Source organism: Paroedura picta, chromosome 6 (assembly GCF_049243985.1).
Source record: "Paroedura picta isolate Pp20150507F chromosome 6, Ppicta_v3.0, whole genome shotgun sequence".
Taxonomy (NCBI): Eukaryota; Metazoa; Chordata; class Lepidosauria; order Squamata; family Gekkonidae; genus Paroedura; species Paroedura picta.
The window spans coordinates 53,620,459-53,645,633 of record NC_135374.1 but is presented as its reverse complement, the minus strand read 5'-3'; the positions used below and the strand labels follow the sequence as shown (position 1 = coordinate 53,645,633).

Genomic DNA, 25,175 nt, shown 5'->3' with positions numbered 1-25,175 from the left:
CTCCCTTCCTCTCCCTCTCACTATTTACACTTTCAGGCTGTAAGTATTTATTTAGATCTTCCTGCACATTCCAGACTCACAGGAATGGTGCTGGTCTGCCTGTCTGCGCCCCAGAATACAAACAGTTGCTGGTAAGGGGTGGCCATAGCCCATAGCTCAGGAGGGACACACCTGCACCACTCCCTCCCAACTGCAGGCAAAAATGGCTCCTTTGAAGGCTGGACTCTGAGGCATTGTACAATTTTGAAGTCCCACCTACAAACCTCCAGGAATATTTCTAACCCAGGGGTAGCCAACCTCCAGGTGGAGCCTGGAGAGCTCCTGGAATTACAGCTCACCTGCAGAGTATAAAGATCAGCTCCCCAGGCAGAAAGGGCTACTTTAGAGAGGGCTGTGGTAGAGAAGAAACATTTAAGGCCTCCCACACAGGTTGTTGTTGAATTGAAAGACTTGAGGCCTATTGCACAGGGTTGTTGTGCAGATGAAACAGGAGACCAAAAAACCAGTTTCATCTGCAGAATAAAGCTGTGCAGTGGCCTCAAACCTGCAGAGAGTTGCAAAAAAGAAAGACACATGGCTTGGCTGTGTCTAACCCCTGGACAGAGTAGTATTTTAAGTGAGAAGGAGCTTTTCTGTGGCCTCCCTGACAGCCAACTGTTTGGCAGAAGGGGAAAGTTCCCCCCCCTCAAAAAGAAGGCCCTCAGGCTCCCCTCAGGCCTACCTCCCCTCAGTCAGGGGCTGTCAGAGGCTCCTTCGCAGCAGGCCTGAAGGGAGGGGGGGAGCGTACTCTCCAGCCTCCTGTCAGCTCTGTCAGGGTTCTGAGGCAATTTGCAGTTGGACATGACAGTCAGGACAGCCTTGGGGTGAAAAAGGCTGGCACAGCCTGTCCAAGCCTCTGTTCTCACCCCCTTGGCAGCCCTACTGACCTCCTCTCCCTTTGGTGGTCAGGAGCAGACTGGCAGCCATTTCTCCAGATTGCCCCTGGATGGATGGAATTTTGGTCTGTCCTGGTAAGGGGCCAATCAAGGCTTCGTGCCTTCCGATTGGCCCATCCGCTTGTCAGTCTAGGGCCATGGGACCAATTGTTGCCCTTCCTCATCACGGAATGAGCCCACCCCAACACCCCTTACTGTTTTATTAAGAGGAAAAAGATTTTAGGACTATCTGTAATTCCAGTTGTGTTCATATTCCAGTCAGTCTAGTCCTTCAAACCAGGGGTAGTCAACCTATGGTCCTCCAGCAAACGCTGGCAGGGGCTCATGGGAATTGTAGTCCATGGACACCTGAAGGACCACAGGTTGACTACCCTTGCTTCAAACAAATCCTGATATTGTAAAGTCAGTGTCTTTTATCCTAAATCTTTCTGGTTTCAAGAACTACATTGACTTGAACAAGATTTTATTAAGCATTTAGGTCCATTTATTAATTGGGGAAGAATGTGTTTGGCATGAACCTGGGGAGATTCATCAGGAGAGCTTTAAACTGAAGCCACAAGGGGAAGGAGACGTTCAGCATAGGGAGGGTAAGAAGAAGAAGAGTTGGTTCTTATATGCCGCTTTTCCCTACCCGAAGGAGGCTCAAAGCGGCTTACAGTCGCCTTCCCATTCTTCTCCCCACAACAAACACCCTGTGGGGTGGGTGAGGCTGAGAGAACGCTGATATCACTGCTCGGTCAGAACAGTTTTATCAGTGCCGTGGCGAGCCTAAGGTTACCCAGCTGGCTGCATGTGGGGGAGTGCAGAATCGAACCCAGCATGCCAGATTAGAAGTCCGCACTCCTAACCACTACACCAAACTGGCTCTCAGGAAGGAAGGAGACCGATCAAGGACAGCCCAATCAGGAAGGCCAGCTCATACGGAACCAAAAGTAAAAGGATTCAGATGCCTTTATACTAACGCCCGAAGCATGGGCAATAAGAAGGAAGAGCTGGAACTTCTCATGCTGATGGAAAGGTATGATCTAGTGGACATCACAGAAACTTGGTGGAATGATTCTCATGACTGGAATGTAATAGTGGGTGGATATGAACCCGATGCATGGGCGCGGCCCGCGGCCGCGGCCGGTCCGTGCGGGCGCGGCCCGATGCCCTGCCGGTCCCCAGCCTCGGAAAGGTTGGGGACCACTGCTTTAGGCACATCTAGAGATGGCAGTAGCCAAGAGATAGCATCTGGGTGGCAGTTTGACATGGACAGAGAGGTTGTTGAGAGGCATTTAGCTGCACTGGATGAGTTCAGATCCCCTGGGCCAGATGAAATGCACCCCAGAGTGCTCAAAGAACTTTCCGGAGAACTTGCAGAACCCTTGTCCATCATCTTCGGGACCTCTTTAAGGACTGGAGATGTCCTGGAGGACTGGAAGAGAGCAAACGTTGTTCCGATCTTCAAGAAAGGGAGGAAGGATGACCCGGGAAACTATAGACCAGTGAGTCTGACCTCTGTTGTGGGTAAGATAATGGAGCAGATATTAAAGGGAGGGATCTGCAAACATCTGGAGGACAATATGGTGATCCAAGGAAGTCAGCATGGATTTGTCCCCAACAGGTCCTGTCAGACCAATCTGGTTTCCTTTTTTGACCAAGTGACAGGTTTGCTGGATTGTGGAAATATGGCTGATGTTGTTTACTTGGATTTTAGTAAAGCTTTTGATAAGGTTCCCCATAATATTCTGATGGATAAATTGAAGGACTGCAATCTGGATTTTCAGATAGTTAGGTGGATAGGAAATTGGTTAGAGAACCGCACTCAAAGAGTTGTTGTCAATGGTGTTTCATCAGACTGGAGGGAGGTGAATAGAGGGGTACCTCAGGGCTCGGTGCTCGGTCCGGTACTTTTTAACATATTTATTAATGATCTAGATGAGGGGGTGGAAGGACTACTCATCAAGTTCGCAGACAACACCAAATTGGGAGGACTGGCAAATACTCCAGAAGATAGAGACAGAGTTCAACGAGATCTGAACACAATGGAAAAATGGGCAAATGAGAACAAGATGCAATTTAATAAAGATAAGTGTAAAGTTCTGCATCTGGGTCAGAAAAATGAAAAGCATGCCTACTGGATGGGGGATACATTTCTAGGTAACACTGTGTGAGAACGAGACCTTGGGGTACTTGTGGATTATAAACTAAACATGAGCAGGCAGTGTGATGCAGCGGTAAAAAAGGCAAATGCCATTTTGGGCTGTATCAACAGAGGCATCGCATCAAAATCACAAGATGTCATAGTCCCATTGTATACAGCACTGGTCAGACCACACCTGGAGTACTGTGTGCAGTTCTGGAGGCCTCACTTCAAGAAGGACGTAGATAAAATTGAAGGGGTACAGAGGAGAGCAACGAGGATAATCTGGGGCCAAGGGACCAAGCCCTATGAAGATAGGTTGAGGGACTTGGGAATGTTCAACCTGGAGAAAAGGAGGTTGAGAGGGGACATGATAGCTGTCTTTACGTATTTGAAAGGTTGTCATTTGGAGGAGGATGCTGTTCCTGTTGGCTGCAGAGGAAAGGACGCACAGTAATGGATTTAAACTACAAGTACAATGATATAGGCTAGATATCAGGAAAAAAATATTCACAGTCAGAGTAGTTCAGCAGTGGAATAGGCTGCCTAAGGAGGTGGTGAGCTCCCTCTCACTGGCAGTCTTCAAGCAAAGGTTGGATACACACTTTTCTTGGATGCTTTAGAATGCTTAGGGCTGATCCTGCGTTGAGCGGGGGGTTGGACTAGATGGCCTGTGTGGCCCCTTCCAACTCTATGATTCTATGATTCTATTAAGTACTACTAAGCATTTATTAAGTACTACTAAGAATTGTAGATGGTGTGGACAAAACCACATTAGCTGCCCAAATGTGTCCAAAACTGCATATCTCCCAATTCTATCTGGCAATTGAACTGACACATTCCTCCCAATTTAAAGCAGCATCAGGAACTGGATTGGAATAACAAACACAAATGCAAAACATTGACCTTCAGAAAGTTTGAAAGTATTACTAGCATCAGAAGCTTCTTGCCCCCATTGCATACAATAACGTTGATAACATAATTTCAGATTTTTATTAACTCACTCCGTTGTACCCTACTTTTTAACCAGTGTAGTCACAATCTCTATTTTATCTCTATTTTATCCTCTTTCCTGTGAGATAGACTGACATTGTGTAACTGGCCCAGGATCACAGAGTTTCCATGATAGATTGAGGATTTGAATGTAGGTCTCCAGATCTTTCATTACTACAAAACACTGGCTCTCTCTTTTCTCTCTGATGAAGCTATAATTATTTGTATGGATTTTTGCCTATTTTATGCAACAGTGGTGGTATCTCTCATTTGGCATGCTATCTTGTCCATCTGGTGCTTACCTTATTTTCCTTTGGTATAAGCTAAAACATTCATTTTTATTCAAGCTTTAAACTAAGGGGTTTTAGCTCTTAAGTGTTTTATTTTCTTCTTCATTTTATCTGATTCTTAAAACAATGTAAGGTGTGATTTGTTGGTATGTCCTTAATTCCACATATTATCCAACGGGAAACTGAAAGCCCTCAGTCACAGAGACAAGGCAATGCTTATTTACTTGTTTCATTTGAGTCTGTGGCTTTAAATAGTATTTTCACTCATAGTATATATGGAATAGCATAACAAATGCCTGGTGCAATCCATCCTAAGTGGGATTGCATACTTATATGTTCATTAAAGTCTGTAGGTTTAAAAGGGTGTAACTCTATTTAGGTTTGCACCATCAGTTTTCTATGTTATATCTAACACAGTAAATAATGAGGTAGCATTACATTTTTAGAGTCTGAACATTATCACAACACACCAAGCACTTCTTGTAAGTTAGACAGGGCACCACTGATAAGAAACATATCTATATAGATTAAAAATGTATGGTACTTCTGATGACGTGTACTTTTGATTGGCTCTCATCATGGAGTATTCCCCCAATAGGTTGAGACTCAGGCATCAGAAGAACCAACTGCAGCCTCTTCACATCCCTGTCTTCCTCCTCCTCTCAGCACTTCCCAGGAGGGTGAAGAACTGGCAAGAGGCAAGTTGTGGCAGGAGGTAAGCTGTGGGGCTCTGAGTGCCTGTCCAGGAGCCCACTGCCCCCTCCGCTACAGCCCTGCTGTGATCTGCACCCTTCTAGCCAATGGTAAATGTGTGCTGTTCTCCAACTTCCTGGCTGCTGCAAAGGCAAGGGAAGCCAGCTTAATACACACTGCAAGAAGGTGAGGGAAGCTGGCTGGGCATACCCCACTGCACCGTGCCTTGCCACACTGCATGCCTTTCCTCACCTTTCTGGCTGCTGGGAAGGTGAAGGAAGCCATCTGAATGTGCTCTACCATAGCGTGCAACATTCCCTGCCTCCCTGGCTGCTGGGAGGGCAAGGGAGGCTGTGTGGGCATGGTCTGCTGTGCTGCCCTGAACGACTTGACTTGCCTTGCTAGATAACCTCCCTTCCTTTCTTCAGCCCATTTTTAAAATGGGCTTTGCCTCTAGTATAAAATAAACTAGGGATGGATAGGCCACACAAATAAAACTGCTCTGGCCTTTGTTTTTAGAGCTGGTATGAACCGGTTTACATTACCTTGCATTTTACCAAAAGAAACAAACATCTCCATTGGCTCGAACTTTATGAATACCTTCCAAGTAAGAAACCTTGCTCTGTCAGTCCATAGTTATATAGCACGGACCTCTAGGGGCATTACACTGCCCTTCGTATTCCCCTCTTTTCCCATTTTCATCTCATCCTACAAGCCACTATCCATACCTTTATCTGCTCCATATCTTTATCTTTCCCTATTCCCCCTTTCCCTGTCAACTTCTCCCTGGAAAAAGTCTGAGTTATGTGGTGCCTGCTGCTGTGAGGCTAGGCTGGGATCAATTATACACGGCTATTCACCCTCAGCAGGCTGAGCCTAAGTGTATGGTTTTGACCACTACTGGGCTGAGCCCAGTTGCATGGTGTCAGTTGCTGCCTTGCACAGCAGCAGGTGTTAAGCTTTGGAAGTCTCGGCAATATTGTGTGGTTACTTAAAGGTTAAGGTATCCCCTGTGCAAGCACCGAGTCATGTCTGACCCTTGGGGTGACGCCCTCTAGCATTTTCATGGCAGACTCAATACGGGGTGGTTTGCCAGTGCCTTCCCCAGTCATTACTGTTTACCCCCCAGCAAGCTGGGTACTCATTTTACCGACCCTGGAAGGATGGAAGGCTGAGTCAACCTTTGGCCGGCTGCTGGGATTGAACTCCCAGCCCCATGGGCAGAGATTCAGAGTGCATGTCTGAAGTTAGAGGGTACTTAGCAACCTCTAAAATACCTACTGGGAGATCAATGGGCATTCTTTCTTAAAGATGCAGATGTTTTTTTCTCTTAATTTTTGTTTATATTTTGATTTTTTTCTACAAATCTTCCATCAGATTTGCAGAGAAATCCCCACTCCTCCATTCCCAGTACTGTTTTGCAGATCTGTTGATCCACACATGATGGAGGTATTCAGAATTAGATATATGACAGGTTCCTCCTCCTGTTGCAATCAGCTTGGTACTTTTAGAAAACATTTTAAAACCCTCCAGCATACAACAGTGCCAACATCAATTAGTTAATGAGCCTGTTGTTGTCTCTCAGTCAACTGTAAGTCACACTCTAGTTGTAAGGAGAAAAAGGCAAGTGGCCCCTGAGCTTCTTGAAGAAAAGTGGGATAAATATTTAATAAATGAAAATAATAATTTGAATCAGAGTATACTCCAGCAAAGTTTCAGCCACAGCAAATTATGAGACAAGAACAGTCTAAAAATGAATTGAAAAGGAGTTCACAACTATGTGCAATATTCATCCATACCAGAGCTGTTTTCCACATGCAAACATAAAAATATGAATATATTACTGTAATTACATGAAAATGATTGCAGTATACTATTTTCATAAATGTTCTATTTTTATTTTTTTTATTTATATTTCAACTTTTATAACGCTACTCACAAAATGGCAGTTCACAGAGAAGTTTCTCCACAATAAAATCCAATAATAATAATAATAATAATAATAATAATAATAATAATAATAATAATCCCCCATTTAAAATGATAAAAACCCAGTAACAACCCTCTCCTAGTGGCCACCCCCCCAGCTCAATAGATCTCCTAGAATAAATAACTTAGGGGAACTATCTCAGGGGAAGCCAAGATCTAATGTACCTATAGGGGGTCCAGATCTTCCTTGCCCTGGAACTGTGAAAGCGCTGACAGTGTCCACAGCTCTCCCAGGAGCTCATTCCACAAGGTAAGAGCCAGGATCAAAAAGGCCATGACCCTGGTTGAGGCCAGGCAAACCTCTCTTGGGCTGGGAACCTCCAACAGATTCATACCCACAGAGCGCAAGTCCCTGTGGGGGACATAAGGAGATAGGTGGTCCTGCAGATATGAGGGCCCAGACTACAGATGGTTAATACTAAAACTTTGAAATTGATCTGGGTCACAACCAGTAACGAATGCAGCTGCTTCAGCACAGGCTGGATATGGGTGCTCCAAGATGATCTCATGATGACCCTAGCAGCTGCATTTAGCACCAGCTGAAATTTCCAGGTCAAGGACAAGGGTAGGCTGTGTAGAGTGAGTGCGCACTACTCCCATGACCTGGGCCTCCACAGAAAGGGAGTATTCCAAGATCACCCACAAGCTCCTGGCAGAGGGCATGATGTTAAGCTGCACCCTGGCCAAGGTGGGTAGGCACACTTCCTGATCTACCACCTTCCTGCCCAGCCACAGGACCTCTGTCTTGGAGGGACTGAGTTTCAGGTGACTCTGCCAGCTAGGGCTTCCAAACATCTAAATATATCTGGGGGGGGGGGGAGTCCAGGCAGGCATCCATTAGTCATCCATTAGGAGATATTGCTATGTGTCATCTGCATATTGATGACAACCCAGCCCATAACTCTGGACCAGTTGGGCCAGAGGGTGCATTTTGTGTCCATAATGGAATATGTGTGTGTATATATAAGATATCACAATAAATAAATTATCCTTCATATTTGCTTATGATTAAATACATAATCATATTCAGGACAAATCACACAATTTAGTTCAAAACTGTATGCAAGATGGAAGAGGCAGTTTCTAGACCCCACTTTTCTCTACCTTGAGGAATCTCAAAGAGGCTTGCAATCACATTCCGATCCTCTCTCCACAATAGGCACCTTGTAAGGTAGGTGAGGCTGACAGAGTTCTGAGAGAACTTTCACTGGCTCAAGTTCATCCAGCAGGCTTATGTGGAAGAATAGGAAATGAAACCTGGTTCACCAGCTTAGAGTCATTTCCTCTTAACCACTACATCATGCTGGATCCATGTGTGTATGTGCAAGTATATGGCAATATTGATGTAGAGATCCAGCAATATTTTTGGAGTAGGGAGCATGGAATGCACTAAGATTTGTGGATTGAGGGATTTCCCTTCTCCCCTCATACTCTATTATTCTTTTAAAGTTACACTTAATTTATTTTATCAGGCTATGACAAAAGTATTCCTTAAACTAATAAAGCTATAAAACAAACCATCACACTATGACTGAAAGCATTTTTTGACAAAAATTCACAGTAAATTTGAAAGGCCAATGGTTCTTTTTCAAATACAGTTGATAACTAAGAATGAGAATAATGACCTGTTCTGGAGAAATATGCTGAGAATCTAGCTAGCCCAGATTCCATACTAATATTACATAGGAGCAAAGATCAAAGCAAGATAATATATTAGAAATAGCTTACCTGTAATAATATTAGGCTTTGGTGGCATGGTGAATTCGTATATTGTTGGTTCTGAATATCCCAGCCTGTTGGCAGCAGTAATTTGCACTTCATAACCCACTGTCCACTGCAAAGGTTCTAGAATAATATGGTCTTTATTACCATGAACCCTATTTTCTTGCCACTGATCTTCCTTGTCTTTCTGTAAAAAACACAAATAACAGTATAAATAGTGATGAACTGCTCTTTCAAGGTCAGTATTACATAAATTACATTCCAATAGTTCTAAATTTTACTTGATATTTGCCTGTACTATCCTGTGGAGCATACAAGATCCTATTGAGCTGAAATTCTCAGTGAGAACAAACATATGATAGCATTCTCTTGCTTCAATGTGAAATGACCAGAAAAATGCTAATCCAACATCGTCAGTTCTATGACAAGAAAGGAGGGATATTAAATAAATATTTTCCTATTAGGATATGCATTTAAAAGCATAATGTGGTTATGATAACATAGTGGATAAATATGTGCACAGTGAGCTAGATAATCTCTGATTCAAATATCACCTCTGCCTCAAATGCACTTTGACAAGCCACAGGTAAGAAAACGATAGAATAGGGAAGACTAGAGATCTCTTCAAAAAATTGGAGATATGAAGCGAACATTTCATGCAAAAATAGGTATGATAAAGGACCAAAATGGTAAGTACCTAACAGAAGCAGAAGAGATAAAAAGGTGGCAAAATTATACAGAAGAACTATACAAAAGTGAGCTTAACATCCCTGATAACCACGAGGGGGTAGTCACTGACCTGGAGACAGACATCCTGGAATGTGAAACCAAATGGGCATTAGGACATCTGAGCCCATAAAGCTAGTGGAGGTGTCAGCATTCCAGTAGAACTATTCAAAATCTTAAAAGATGATGCAGTAAAAGTGCTACACTCAATATGCCAGCAAATTGGGAAAACTCAACAGTGGCCACAGGACTGGAAAAGGTCAGTTTACATTCCGATCCCAAAGAAGGGCAATGCCAAAGAATGTTCAATGTTCATTTCTCATGCTAGCAAAGTTATGCTCAGAATCCTACAAGCTAGGTTCCAGCAATATGTGGACCAGAAGTAAAGGCAGGATTTCGAAGAGGCAGAGGAACTAGAGATCAAATTGCCAACATACGTTGGATCATGGAGAAAGCTAGGGAGTTCCAGAAGAACATCTACTTCTGCTTCATTGACTATGCTAAAGCCTTTGATTGTGTGGAGCAAATCAAATTGTGGCAAGTTCTTGAAGAGATGGGAATACCAGAGCATCTTATTTGTCTCTTGAGAAAACTATATGCAGGTCAAGAAGCAACAGTGAGAACTGAACATGGAATCACTGATTGGTTCAAAATTGAGAAAGGAGTTCGGCAAGGCTGTATACTGTCGCCTTGCTTATTTAACTTGTATGTGGAGCACATCATGAGAAAGGTGGGGTTAGAGGAGTCACAAATTGGGATCAAGATTGCAGGGAGAAATATCAACAACCTCAGATATGCACATGATACCACTCTAATGGCAGAAAGCGAAGAGGAACTAAAGAGCCTTTTGATGCGGGTGAAGGAGGAGAGTGCAAAAGTTGGCTTGAAACTCAACATCAAGAAAATGAAGATTATGGCATCCGGCCCTCTCAATTCCTGGCAAATAGATGGGGAAGAAATGAAGGTAGTGACAGATTTTATTTTCCTGGGCTCCAAGATCACTGCAGATGGGGACTGCAGCAAAGAAATGAAAAGATGCTTGCTCCTGGGGAGGAAAGCTATGGCAAATTTAGACAGCATCCTAAAAAGCAGAGACATCACCCTGCCAACCAAAGTGCATCTAGTCAAGGCTATGGTCTTCCCAGTTGGCTGTGAAAGTTGGACCATAAGGAAGGCCAAGCATCAAAGAATTGAGGCTTTTGAACTCTGGTGCTGGAGAAGACTCTTGCAAGTCCCTTGGACTGCAAGGCAAACAAACCTGTCAGTTCTAGAGATCTGCCAGGACTGCTCCTTAGAAGGCCAAATCATGAAGCTGAAACTCAAATACTTTGGCCATCTCATGTGAAGGAAGGACTCCCTGGAGAAGAGCCTAATGCTGGGAGCGATCGAGGGCAAAAGAAGAAGGGGACGACAGAGAATGAGGTGGCTGGATGGAGTCACTGAAGCAGTGGTGCAAACTTAAATGGACTCCAAGGAATGGTAGAGGACAGGAAGGCCTGGAGGATCATTGTCCATGGGGTTGTGATGGGTCGGACACGACTTCGCACCTAACAACAACAAGGTAACATGAGGATAATTGACATCACGCCTCACCCTGACAATAGTCTAGGACCTCCTGCCACCCCTGAACACAAAAAAGGCATCTGTAGGCACCCCCACTGGATTTTACATCCAGAATACAGATGCCAAAATAGAAAGAAGAAACATGTACTCTCACAAAGAAATCAATGCTTTAAAAAGTAAAATGAGGCATCCTTCTGTAAGAAAGTTCACCTTAAAAACAACACCATGAGCAGTTGACATCATTTCAGACTCTAGCCACAAAAATAGTAAATGTTTGTGACCTCAGAAGACAAATCTTATAAATACATTGAATATTATAGAATATCTTTAACTGCGCCTGTGGAGCAGATAAAATAAAGGAGTAAGGGCTAAAGGGGAGGAGATACTGCAGGCTCTGTCCAGGATAAAAACTTGGAGGGCCCAATCAGGAGCCACAAAGCGGCTCCTGATTGGGCCCTCCGAGTGTCACTCAAGGGCCAAGCAGACAATGGGGAGCCGCACAAACACGGTTCACCATTGCCTGGTTGCCCGGCCTCGCCTAGGCCGGCCGGGGAGTTGCCGCTCAGAGGAAGAAGCCTTCCCCAGTGGTAAGTCCTCCGGCCGGCTTCCCCTCGCCCATGGAGGCTTCTGCCAGGCCCTGGCCCAGGCTCGACTGCCCCTGGGCCTGGCAGAAGGCCACAAAGCCCACTGTCCCCGTCCAGAGCCTTCTGCTGGGCCCTGGGGCAGCCAAGCCTAACACAAATATTCAGCTATTGTGCTTGTGTGAATTATGTAACAATTAGCTTTTGCCACAAACATTAAGCAAAAATAATTTTACTAGCATATGTATATAAGTGCAATAAATAAATAAATAGTTTAATTTGAATTATCACATGACTTCTCTAAAGGAAAGGGAATTTTAGATTTATGAAGGTTGGGATTTTAGATTCAAAATATGTACATCTTCTCCAGATTGACTTCTACCATCACTGAAACACCAAGGTCAACAGAATCAGGCAAAATATGTTTTAATATCACTTCCGCTCTCTTTCCTTATGTACCCTACTATCTCGTCCTCTCTTCTTTGCTACTAGATCCAGCCCTCTGCAAGTACCATTCCACAGCATCATCCTTCTCCATTCTCACTCTCCTTCTGTGTCACCACCAGAGTCAAACATTTCTCTCCTTCTCCAGGTCCTTCTGCAACCCAGCAACTTTACCTTATTACCATCCCCTGCAACATCTTCAAGCATAGCCCCGGTTAATTTGACCTCCATTATTATTAAGTCTGTGGGTTTGGGATTGTTTCTTCAAACAATCAGCTCTTTATTAACTCCACCAACCTTTCCTACCATCTGTATTTTGCAACTATGCCAATAAAGGTATTCTGATCATGCATATGTGGGTCAAGGGAATTAGAGACCCTTGGGCATGTTTTCTTTAGGTGCCCACTATGTGGCACACTGTAATAATATCATTGCTCCATTTTTGCTTCAGTCTCCTGGAACATCAGAGGAAGGAAAAATCAAAATGCTCTGCACAGGGAGAAACAATGACATCTCTTAACAGGTAGCTAAATATTATTCTGTAGGTTACAAGTTATGTTAAACATATATGTTACCACTGGAAACTTGTTATGAATTTTGGTCATTTAATTTTCTTTTAAATATGCCTGTTTAATATTATTTTAAATTCCCTATATTTATGAATATTAACTGGTTTACAACATTCTGTAAGAATTCTGTAAAAATTGCTGTATTTTTCTGAAGTTTTAAGTGTTTTTGTACCTGACTTGGAGCCGTACATCAATAAACCCAAATGAACTCCAATAACCAACAAAAATACTGAACAACAAACACTAGAAAACATCCACCTATATACACTTCAGGAAGTCCACCAACTAATCTGTTTGGTTCTTAGAGTCCAACATACAAGTCTTTTGGTGAACAGCAACTGGCTGCTTTATAATCCTTAATTTGTATATCACTTTAGAAAGTGTCAATGCCTGCATGTACAACACCCCTTCTCCTTAAGATAGGCACCCATCATGCTGCAAAGAAAGTCCTTTAGGAGAAGTATGAATATATCCAGAGTGCCTCAGTTCATCTGGCAATGTCAAGGGTGGTGTAGGCAGGTCTGGCGACAGTGTCAGTGGGGTCAGAGTAGGTACTGGCGGTGATGCAAGAGCTGAGGTTCCCGGTGAAGGCATCACAGAACCAAGTGGCTGCTCCATGCAGTCTGAGTCTGAAAGCAGAACGGAGTCAGGATAGTCTGTGACAAAAGCAAAGGGAGGATCTGGCATGCTGGAGATCAATGGTGCTCTGTTGGCAGAAATGTGCTGCTGTATCTGATCCATATGTTGACATAACATATTCCTGCTTGGAAGTTGGATCACGTAGGAAAAAGAGCCAGTATTCTGGCGTATGAATGCCAGGACCCAACAAAGCTCCTGTCATAGTCTCTTATGTAGGTAGGGACTACTATGTCAAATGAGCATGTTGTCACAGTTGTCTCCCACCAAGGAGGAGGGAAGAATTTCAAGTCCAGGTTAATATGGTCCAGTTAAGAGCCTCTTGTGGCGCAGAGTGGTAAGGCAGCCGTCTGAAAGCTTTGCCCATGAGGCTGGGAGTTCAATCCCAGCAGCCGGCTCAAGGTTGACTCAGCCTTCCATCCTTCCGAGGTCGGTAAAATGAGTACCCAGCTTGCTGGGGGGTAAACGGTAATGACTGGGGAAGGCACTGGCAAACCACCCCGTATTGAGTCTGCCATGAAAACGCTAGAGGGCGTCACCCCAAGGGTCAGACATGACTCGGTGCTTGCACAGGGGAAACCTTTAGTGTGGTGAGGTGGTAGCCCATTAGTAGCTCCACTGGGCTATGGCTGGTGGTGGCTGATGGGGTGATTCCAGCCTGGTAAGGAATTCCATGTCTTGCTTTTGCCAGTCCCCATGAGCAAGCCATTTGAGGGAGTCCTTTGCTGTACAGACCATTTGTTGGCTTATGCATTAGGGGCTGGGTGGAATGGTACTGAAGTGTCTGGCCAAGGGGCTGGCCATGAACACCCCAAATTCCTCTGACATGAACTGTGCACGTTTGTCCAAGACCAGAGTATCTAGCAGGCTGTGAGTAGATGACACCAGGACCACCTGCAGCCATTTAGACTATGAGCCCACCACAAACAGGAAAGTTTGCCCCTGGATGGGACTGGTGAGTCTCAAACTAGGGTCTTGTAGACTCAGGTCATCAGTCTGCCTAGGAAGCTCATTTGTGACTTTGAGTCAGTTATATATTGTCAGCCTAATTCACCTCACAGATTGTTGTGAAAAAAAAATAGAGGAGAGAAGAATATTGTTAGCTGTTTTAGGTCCCCAAAGATAAAAACAGAATACAAGTCACTAAATATTATAAAGTTGAAGTTGCATGTAGACAATTCACTCTGTACTTGAATGGCACTCCCTGGGTGTGTGCCACCAATAGACAGAAAAAGAGAACTCTGCCAATGAGGGCCAATCAGTTCAAATATGGTCCAGATGACTCAGGCCCTACCTAATTGGTCCTCCATGGGAGTGTGCTCCTAATAGAGAGAGAGCACTTTGCCAATGAGAGCAAATCAGTTCAAATTGCATGCAGACAACTCACTCCCTACCTGATTGGCCCTCCAATAGGGAGAGAGGACTCTCCCAAAAAGGACCAATTGTGGGGCTTATCTGTCCTCTTCTTACTCTTTCTGATGCTTGCCAGGTGGAAGTGGTGCTGACCTCTCTGAAAGTTCCTGCTGCTGGTAAGTTGCCCCATCCTCATTCTCTTCCAACCCTTCATCTCCCCCAGGCAAGGGAAGGAAGATAGCTGCTTCCTTCGCCTCCTGTGATGGTCTCAGGTTCCAGCTCTCTGCTGGAAGGAAGCACAGATGAGCTGCCAGCAAGGCAGAGACAATCAGCATTTCAAAAACAGAATGCCAAGGGGCAGACAGAATGTAATGAATGTCTTAACTCAATCCAGTGAGTAAAGAGTTTGTTCAGGCAGTCTAAGAGTATCAGCAGAAGGAACAGTTCCATAACCCAGGCCACCCAGCCTTAAACTAATATATGCTGTTGGCAGCCTCTCAATTCTCACTCTGTGATGATTCACAGTCTTCTACTGTTAGCAACTGTCTTGCTAACATGTTATGGTACCTTTTAGACTGGAGTTCTATTTCAGTACATAGCTGGCATTGCTAAATTGGCTCAGGTGAGCCAGATGGGCTGACAAGGCAGGGAATTTCAGCTGGAGCCTGGGCAGAGGAATGAGGAGCACCTGCAACAACTTTGGAATCTAAGCCATGGTTTGTCTGCAGCACCATTCCCTCTTGGTGGTCACGGCTCTTTGCCTGTTGAACATCTAGTTGTCAAAGCTCTCATACAGCATTGGTTTGGGTGAATCTGGCAGTTCCTGGCAAGGCTTTTCATCTGAGGAGTCCTCATTAACAGGACCTGGGCTCACAACAGGTTCCCATGGCCCTGCAGCTGCCCATCAGAGTGCTCTTTGTTCTCCACCACCCTAACTCTCCTCAGAAAGGCTGGGGGATCCAGCTGCCTTCCCCACCCAGCCTGCCCTTGGGAGATGTGGGGGAATGGGAAGTAGGCAGTCCCCCACAGTCTCACCTGCCCAGCCTGTCCTTTGGGTGATCTTGGGCTATGAGAATGAGGCAGCCCCCAAAGAACCTTACCTGCATGACCTGGCCTTTGGGAGATGTGGGGAGGGGGCAGGAAGGAGTCAGCCTCCCCCAGGGCATTTCCAACCTGTTGCAGTCTTTGGAAGATGAGGGGTGGGTGGGAAGGAGGCAGCCTCCTCAAGTCTTCCCTGCCCATCCTGCCCTTTAGGAGATGCAGATGAGGTGGGAAAGAGACAGACCATCCCCTATGGTAATCTCAAAGCAGCCTGGCCTTTGGGAGATGTGTGGGTGGGAAAGAGGCAGCCCCCCTGTGGCCTTCCCTGCTAGGCCCAGTCTTTGAAAAATATGGAAAGGCAAGAAGGTGGAAGCCCACCCCCCCTGCATCCTTCCTGGCTTGGCCTTTGGGGGATGGGAAGTTGGCAGCCCACACCTCCATGGCCTGCCCGGCCTGGCCTTTGGAAGGTGTGGTTTTGATTAGAAGGTGGGGACAGTGTTGATCTGTGTAGACAGTGTTGTATGGGTGTAAGAGGGCCAGTGCTCCTCCAAAGCATCTGTTTTCTCCAGGAGAAATTGTCTTCTTTCCCTCCTCCTCTTTCTTTCTCTGCCTTTTTGTCTCTTTCATCCTGTGTTTCTCTTTCATCTTCCTAAAGTCCCCCCACCCTGGAAATTGGCATCCCTGCTGGCTGCATATGGAGGAGGAGTCAGGAATCAAACACCACTCTTGAGATTACAGTTTGATCCTGTTTAACAACTTCACCACACTGACAGTTAGAGCAGTTTCTCAGTGGAACAGGCTTCCTCGGGAGGTGGTGGGTTCTCCATTTTTGGAAATTTTTAAACAGATGCTGAACAGCTATCTGATAGAGAGGCTGATTCTGTGAAGATTCAAGGGGATGGCAGGTTATAGTGTATGAGCAATAGGATTGTGTCCTGCATAGTGCAGGGGGTTGGACTAGATGACCAGGATATCCCTTCCAGCTCTGTGATTTTATGAATGTATAGAAATGATTTCAGAGCATCTATGTGCAATATCTTGCTTAAGACCAGTGGGTTTCCAATATTTTGTTATCAGCTACAAAAGCAATGTGACATGCAAACCCAAAATGCCACAATATATCATTATTAAAAAAAATACAAATCACCAACTGAAGTACAACTTTATATATGAGATCACTGGCATTGAATAAAAGGGAGAAAAGTTTCTAGTCAGTATCACTGCTGTGTTATAAAAGGAGGCATAATTAAGATGCTTGCATTCTCTTGATGCTTTGGGCAAATTACTCAAAATCATAAAACACAATGGAACAAATGTTAATTTGTTTATTGATTTAAATGTATAGAATGCATTTTATATCCTGTCTTACTGCCATACCTGGTGTGACAGATAATTGGGATAATTGGGAGATTTATTTTGAAAACCCATTTGTTTGTTTTTACAATCTCATTGCTTGAGAATTGCCTGTCATTTTTGTTATCACATCTCCTGTGAACTGGCAAAAAACCTTTTCCTTTGGTATGAAAGACACATCCTCCAACAAAATAAATAGCAGCACCAATCCTTCTGCTGCTATATGGCTACTACTCGTGCCCTCTTTCCCAAAATAAGGTTGTATTCCTAGACAGGGATTATCATGCCTCTGCTAATGGTGCCTATGGACTTGCTGGTAGGGGACATGCCAGGACCTGTGCCTGCCTCAGAGGGTGGTCCTAGGCCTGAGTCACCTGCAGTGGGGCCACAAGAGGTAGGAGCAGAATCAGCCACTGAGGGTCCAGAAGAGGATCAGGGCTAGATGACTAACAGCAGAGCCCCAGTCAAGAGCTGACTCAGCACTTCATGCCAGGGTCCACGTCACCAGTTATGTCCAGCTTGCTGGAATGCCAGAGGCAGCAAAGGTGAGCCAGTTTGATAGCTTAGCAGAGAATTTCAAGACTGTCAGAGCACTGTCAAAATAGATGGCTCATAGCTGAAGGCCTGCCCTCTGATGAAGATTGAGCCCAGCTGTAAGCACTTTGAACCTAGAGCTGAATGGTTCCAGGATGGGATTTAAGAAAAAGCCTCAGCCAGGCCCCTGTGTGTGTTTCCTGCCTGTCTGCCTGGTTCCTATGCTTTATGGTGAAGCTTTTGAAGTCTGATCTTCTGTTTCTGACTTCAGTCCAACTTTTAATCACTCTCCCTCACAGCTTTGGACTGCTTCCTGGTTCCTGACCTGAGCTTGGCTTTGAATCTCTCTCTGGTTCCTGATCTTTGCTTGATTTAGGATCACGCTCCGGTGCTCAGCTGGTAACCTCAGCCCATCCCCACTCCCACTCCACTTCCCACATGACCTGAAGCCTCAGACTGGACTCTTTTGCCTGACTCTTGAACTTTGCTTTCACCTGGTGACTCAGTCTCAGTTTCCTGGTCAAGACAGAATTTACTCGGACCTAGTGTGTGGCCCAGCAAGGCAGCACAGGAACAGTCATTGTAATTCAGGAGCCCAAGGCAAATGGTTCTCCTATACCTCCAGCAATTTATGTAACTATAAAATATTTCCAACTAAATTCTTAATTATTCAATAAGAATATGATATGCTGCATGTGGAACAGATATTTATACTCCATCTTTCTCACATTGACTTAAGGTAGATTATGAGTCAGTACAGTCAATGAAATGGGACATGGGACAAATACATTAGGACATTAGAAGTTTGGAAGACACAGAAGCATAGTATAAGTATTAACATGAAGCACTGAGCAGTTCAGAAATTACATAATAGTATCACACGATATGCTATATACAGCAGTAAAGACCACAAGTTCCAATAACTTACCCAAGTAAGTTTGTGAAACTATTTTGTACTGTGCAGCCTTATTACCTGTGCAGAAAAGCCCTCTTGAATAGTCCAGTTTTTGCATACTTCATGGAAGACCAGGAGAGTAGGAGTTTTTCTGGCCTTCCCAAGCAGGTCATTCCACAAGAATGGAACCATAACATAGAAAATGTACAATAGTTTTTGATTTCACCCATTTGAAGGTTGGCGCTTGCCGAAACCTTTGTTGACATCAATGGAGTTGACATTGCAGAGCATAAGGAAAGTGACAGTCCCATGAATATGACGGGCCACATCAATGAAGGGCTTTATACATGACTAGTAATATAGCCCACTGTATGAGGAATACAGCGGGCGCTAGGAACGAACCTTTGTGTGTGTCCCCCGGCGGCTGTCCTCTGGGGCGGTGGCGGCTCTTTGAGGGGGCAGCCTGATGCGGCGAGAGGCCGGGAGCAACTGTGAGCCGCGCTGCGCATGGCTCGCAGTTGCTGGGGCTGGGAATCAGAGGGACCAATCGGCAGGCGTCCCTCCGATTGTCTGTCCAGAGGAAGGGTCCAATCCGGACCCTTCCTCATCACGGACAGATCCCGCCCCAGAACCCCTTAGCGAATTATTTAGTCCACGGCGCCCGCGGCGCCGCGGGCGGTGTTTAGATTGCTAATACATAAAACTGAGCTCAGTAATAAATAGATAACCAGTAGAGGGTCTGCAGAATGGGAGTGATAGGTATATCAAGGTATGGGGGCTATTTTGTGGGCTAGGCTGAGTTGGAGGAAAGTCTTCTTGCAGCTGCATTAATTTGCTCCTCCAGTAACAAAGCTGGATCTAGCATAACTCTAAGACTTTTATCTGAGTTAGCAGGGGTCAATAGAAGTCCATTAAAAGTGGGCTTAAAGGTGCCACTGGACTCAAACATTTTTTGATTCAAACCAAAACAACTACCTACCTGAAATCTATCTGGAGAGTACCATGTCCTTCAAGGCCTCGACCTTCCCAACCAGCATTACTTCTGTCTTTTCAGAGTTTAATTTGTTCACTTTTAACTAGTTAACCTCTGTGATCCAAGACTGCATCACCAGGAGATGTGGATAATGTTATATAGAGCTGAGTATTGTCAGCATATTGATGATAATATGCTGACAATTATGAATTATTTGTCTTAAAAGATTAGAGATTTAAAATCATGGGGGATAGAACTGCACCCCATAGAACCCTACAAGATATGTTTTGCACCAATGACAACTGGTTGCCAATAGCCACCCTTTGAATTTGATCCATGAGGAATGGGTTGAACCAGTTGAACACACATGTCCTGATAGCTAATTCTGTCTCCAGGCAGAATTCAAGAATAATTTGTTGTTCATTTGGGAGAAAACTTGTGGTGGAAAATGCATGGAAACTCCATCACTCTTTTTCCTTTGCCTTTCCAAAGTTTTGTTCACTTCAGGTTCTTTGATTCTCTTATTTTGTTGACTAGTCAGGAAACCTGAGATCACAATACTGTTCCTTTCTTCAACTCCATGTGCATGCTGATGCACATGTTGGCTACTGCCTTTTGTTAACTTACTACTTTTCTGCTTCTTCTTGGATAATCATTATAGTATGATTATCTTTGTAGACTTGAATTTATAATTGTTTGCTGCTTTGGGGACTGACATGGAATATTAGTATGTAGGTTTTTTTTTTTTAGTGCAGGGTAGTAAGGCAGCTGACATGCTGTCTGAAGTTCTGACTATGAGGCTGGGAGTTTGATCCCAGCAGCCGGCTCAAGGTTTACTCAGCCTTCCATCCTTCCGAGGTCAGTAAAATGAGTACCCAGCTTGCTGCTGGGGGGTAAAATGGTAATGACTGGTGAATGGAATGAGTCTGCCAAGAAAACACTAGAGGGCATCACCCCAAGGGTCAGGCATGACTCGGTGCTTGCACAGGGGATACCTTTACCTTTATTTTTTGTATCCGTCTAATAACTTTGCAATATTTGTTTAAATTCTCTATTTTTATCAAAATTTAACAAAAGAGTCTCTACAAATCAACTTTAATCTCATGTGGAGATGTCTACTCTCCCCTCTCTCATGTCTTCCCCATAAACAGACTCTCAATTACTCTTCACCATTCTGAATCTCATAGAACGTATTCAGTCATCACAGAGGGGTGGACCTTCTGTACCATTTTTGTGATTACCACAGGGACCAGCCAAGTTACTATACAGAATGACTGGCGTGGGAGGGGGAGGTATGGTAGTCTATTGTGGAGGAAAATAAGCTTTATGATATGCTAAAGCAGAATGAATTTATTGTGGAATTGATTCCCAATGCATGGTGCAGCATGTGAAAGCACTAGTCTTGCTATAGCTATACAGGTCTGGGTATGGTCAGTGACTGTACACCAGATTACCTGGAAATACTGTCTTTAGCTTCATAATGGAAGAAAAGTGAAATATAAATGCAAAAACAGAACAAGATCCCATGGGTTTTCTAATAAATCTTTTTTGGGTGTGGTAAATTCAAAAAAGCCATGGCCATCTTCTTTTTTGAGTTATAAAATACTTACACTTCTGTATTTTACAATATATTCCAAAATAGGAGCTCCTCCATCATCTTGTTTGGTTATGATAAGTTTATAGCTCTTCCCAATGCCCACTTGTCCATGAATGGTTGGGGGGCTGGGTTCACCTAAAAGGGAAGAGGAGGGGAAGATTATTTATAGTATGCCTTTCTTGTTGAGCCATGTGCCAATGCCATGATTTCTGACAGTTATATGCGTAGACAGGAGTTCAAACTCAGCTAATTGATCAGCCATACAAAAGTATCTCACTTAGGCCAAGTATCCTTACTTGAGAATAAATGTTGAAAATAATAAGACTACAACATAAGGAAATAATTATAATTTAGGATGCAAATTATGTACTTCCTTTACAATATCTCTAAGTTTTGGAAAATTGCCCCTATATTCATATATGCTACACTTATTCATATATGGTATATGGAGGTATATTTGTTAGAGTCACAATGAAAAATGACATAACTAGAGAACTGTGCCCATGATATCAGCAATTCCAATAAGTTTTTTTTTTAATTCTTTGAAGGCCATACAACAAACTCAAATTCCTTTAGTTGTTAAAAGAGCTTATTATGCAGCATGAGAGATCATGCTTATGAAATCCAAGATGGTGGCCAGGGCAGTCAGTTGTATTGACTAATCCATGTCAAAACAAAACACTGGCAAAGCTTAAATTTGACTTGTGAACCTGCCACCTAACAGCTACTGAATTGCTGCTAAAGAAAGAAGAGAAAAAGGAAAAGTGTGAGGAGGCTTGATGGCTATGCATCTAGACTCCTATCAATCTGCTGCTTTGGCCTTTGGCCCTTGACACAGCTTAGCTCAGCTGACTCCTGTGGTATAGTGCGAGCTGAAAGTAGAATCAACAACAGCTGTCCAACAAAGATATTTATTCAAAAGCAAACTGAATATTCTCAAAGTCTCTTTATGTGGTGTAATATAAAATTTTTGGAAAGTTCTCTGGGAGACCACTTTAACGAGATACCTGGGCCTCTTCTGCATGATTGATAAGCTGATGAAAACTCACTAAATACATCATTGTTTTTCTGATCTCTGCACTGAAGAGTTAATTTACTCCCCAAAATTGATTTTGCTCTGCATGGTGAACAGCCTCTTTGGTGCTTTAAGCGTCTTTTAAGTGTTGTTTCTGAAAGATGCTTTTCACCCATTCATTTTTCTCCTGCCTGCCTGCGACGTGCTATTAGCCATGCAGAGAAGTTAGAATAATAGAATCATAGAGTTGGAAGGGGCCATACAGGCCATCTAGTCCAACCTCCTGCTCTACGCAGGATCAGCCCTAAGCATCCTAAAGCATCCAAGAAAAGTGTGTATCCAACCTTTGCTTGAAGACTGCCAGTGAGGGGGAGCTCACCACCTCCTTAGGCAGCCTATTCCACTGCTGAACTACTCTGACTGTGATTTCCCCCCCCTGATATCTAGCCTATATTGTGGTACTTGTAGTTTAAACCCATTACTGCGCGTCCTTTCCTCTGCAGCCAATGGGAACAGCATCCTGCCCTCCTCCAAATGACAACCTTTCAAATACTTAAAGAGAGCTATCATGTCGCCTCTCAACCTCCTTTTCTCCAGGCTGAACATTCCCAAGTCCCTCAACCTATCTTCATAGGGCTTGGTCCCTTGACCCCAGATCATCCTCGTCGCTCTCCTCTGTACCCTTTCAATTTTATCGACATCCTTCTTGAAGTGAGGCCTCCAGAACTGCACACAGTACTCCAGGTATGGTCTGACCAGTGCCGTATATAATGGGACTATGACATCTTGTGATTTTGATGCGATGCCCCTGTTGATACAGCCCAAAATGGCATTTGCCTTTTTTACCGCTGCATCACACTGCCTGCTCATGTTTAGTTTTCAATCCACAAGTATCCCAAGGTCCCGTTCTCACACACTGTGTTACATAGAAGCGTATCCCCCATTCAGTAGGCATGCTTTTCATTTTTTTGACCCAGATGCAGAACTTTACACTTATCTTTATTAAATTGCATCTTGTTCTCATTTGCCCATTTTTCCATTGTGTTCAGATCTCGTTGAACTCTGTCTCTATCTTCTGGAGTATTTGCCAGTCCTCCCAATTTGGTGTTGTCTGCGAACTTGATGAGTAGTCCTTCCACCCCCTCATCTAGATCATTAATAAATATGTTAAAAAGTACCGGACCGAACACCGAGCCCTGAGGTACCCCGCTACTCACCTCCCTCCAGTCTGATGAAACACCATGGACAACAACTCTTTGAGTGCGGTTCTCTAACCAATTTCCTATCCACCTAACTATCTGAAAATCCAGATTGCAGTCCTTCAAGTTCTTTAGTTATGCAGATTAGTGACTGCATTAGAGAACAAAGCGGAGTTCGCAAAACTACAAGGGGCAGGGCTTTGAATTGTTTCATGCATAGAGCATTGCAATGTAGTTTTTCAACAGACAATATTCAATGCAGAACAATGATTATATTATAAATAAAGCGGTCTAAACTGGTTGTTTTTTAAACTGTTTTATTTGGCTCAATGCAGAATACCTCCTGGAACTCTGCATTACTTTAAGAGCTTGAAGCTCATGCCAAACTTTAAGGTAGGTTGTTTTACTACTGGAAATCCTTAAGTTTCATATTAAATGCTGGTAATATCATACATTTGTATATTTGTTTGGTCACAGGAAAAAGATTGTGTTTTGCAGGCGAGCTATAAACCAATTATTTTATCAACTGGAATTAGGGTTATAATCCTTTTGTAAAATATTTGTTGGATGATGGAAGTACAATATTGTAACAATATTTTATTATTAATAAACAGGCATTAGCCATTGAGGAAGGGTTTCTTTCAAAACATAGGCAGAAACCTAGGTACCTGTTTTGGCATTCTTCATTGTTGTTTGGAAAGTGTATAATGCACCACATAAAGACACTTTGAGAATTTTAATTTTGGCTTTGAATAAAGATCTTTATTTGGCAGCCATTGTCGATTCTACTTTCAACTTGCATCTTCATTGGATCAACAGTCTTTCTCCAGTTTCACTCCTGTGGTATGATGGCAGGTCCTGACTTTAGGCTTGGACTCCCGGACCTCAGCTTGATACCAAGCCATGGCTAATAGCCATGGCCTCCATACAGCCCACAGTCATTTCCAGCTCACCACAGTGGCCTCCAGCACCTTGGCTTGATGAAGCTGCTTCCAGTTAGCCCCCAGCTTTAAGCCTGCTAGAACCCAGCTCACTGGTTTGAGCTTCTGGGTGGCTGTTGTGGTGTCTGCTTCCTACTTGCTGTTGCCATCTCCAGCTTTCACCTTACCATAGGTGCCATTTTCATCTTGTCCCTAACTTCAGGATCTGCAAAACATAGCTGTTCCACCCAGTTTACAACATAATAGCTTCCAAAATAAAAATCCAAAAATATTGTTTAATTAATAAATATAAATAAATCTAATAAGTTGGTTCTGTACTGAAATGTTTTTGACATGACATGACATGGATGTCATCTCAGAACTCAGCACAGTTCTTATATCAACTGAAAAAAAATTATTTGTATCAGAATATGATCTTTCTCTGGTGGAAGAGCAACCTGGACGTGGTCAAACAAGAGATGACAAGGCTGAACACCGACATTTTAGGAATCAGTGAACTCAAATGGACAGGAATGGGTGAATTTAATTCAGGTGACCATCAGGTATACTACTGTGGGCAAGAATCTCGCAGACGAAATGGAGTAGCCTTCATAATCAATAAGAGAATAGGAAAAGCAGTCTTGGGATACAATCCCCAAAATGACAGAATGATCTCAGTTCGAATCCAAGGCAAACCTTTCAACATCACAGTAATCCAGGTCTATGCCCCAACTACAGCTGCTGAAGAGGATGAAGTTGACCAGTTCTATGAAGCCCTACAACACCTTCTAGAAGCAACGCCAAAAAATGATGCGCTTATCATCATGGGGGATTGGAATGCTAAACTAGGAAGCCAAAAGATAACCGGGATAACAGGCAAGTTTGGTCTTGGAGTACAAAATGAAGCAGGGCACAGGCTGGTAGAATTTTTGTCAAGAGAATACAATGGTCATAGCAAACACTCTTTTCCAACAACCCAAGAGACGACTCTACACATGGACATCACCAGACGGTCAACACAGAAATCAG

At 43.8% G+C, this 25,175-nt stretch overlaps 1 protein-coding gene across 8 annotated transcripts in view; it reads right to left on the bottom strand.

Annotated features, from left to right (window-relative positions):
* Positions 1-25,175, bottom strand: part of NCAM2 (neural cell adhesion molecule 2) — a 305,171-nt gene that overhangs the window by 50,827 nt on the left and 229,169 nt on the right. For 7 of the 8 annotated variants that reach the window (XM_077342443.1, XM_077342444.1, XM_077342441.1 and 4 more), the window contains 2 exons: positions 21,026-21,147; positions 8,754-8,934 (listed from right to left, as the gene is read on the bottom strand). In XM_077342443.1, the coding sequence (XP_077198558.1) occupies positions 8,754-8,934; positions 21,026-21,147 (303 nt within the window). The other variant, XM_077342446.1, reaches the window with a different exon arrangement.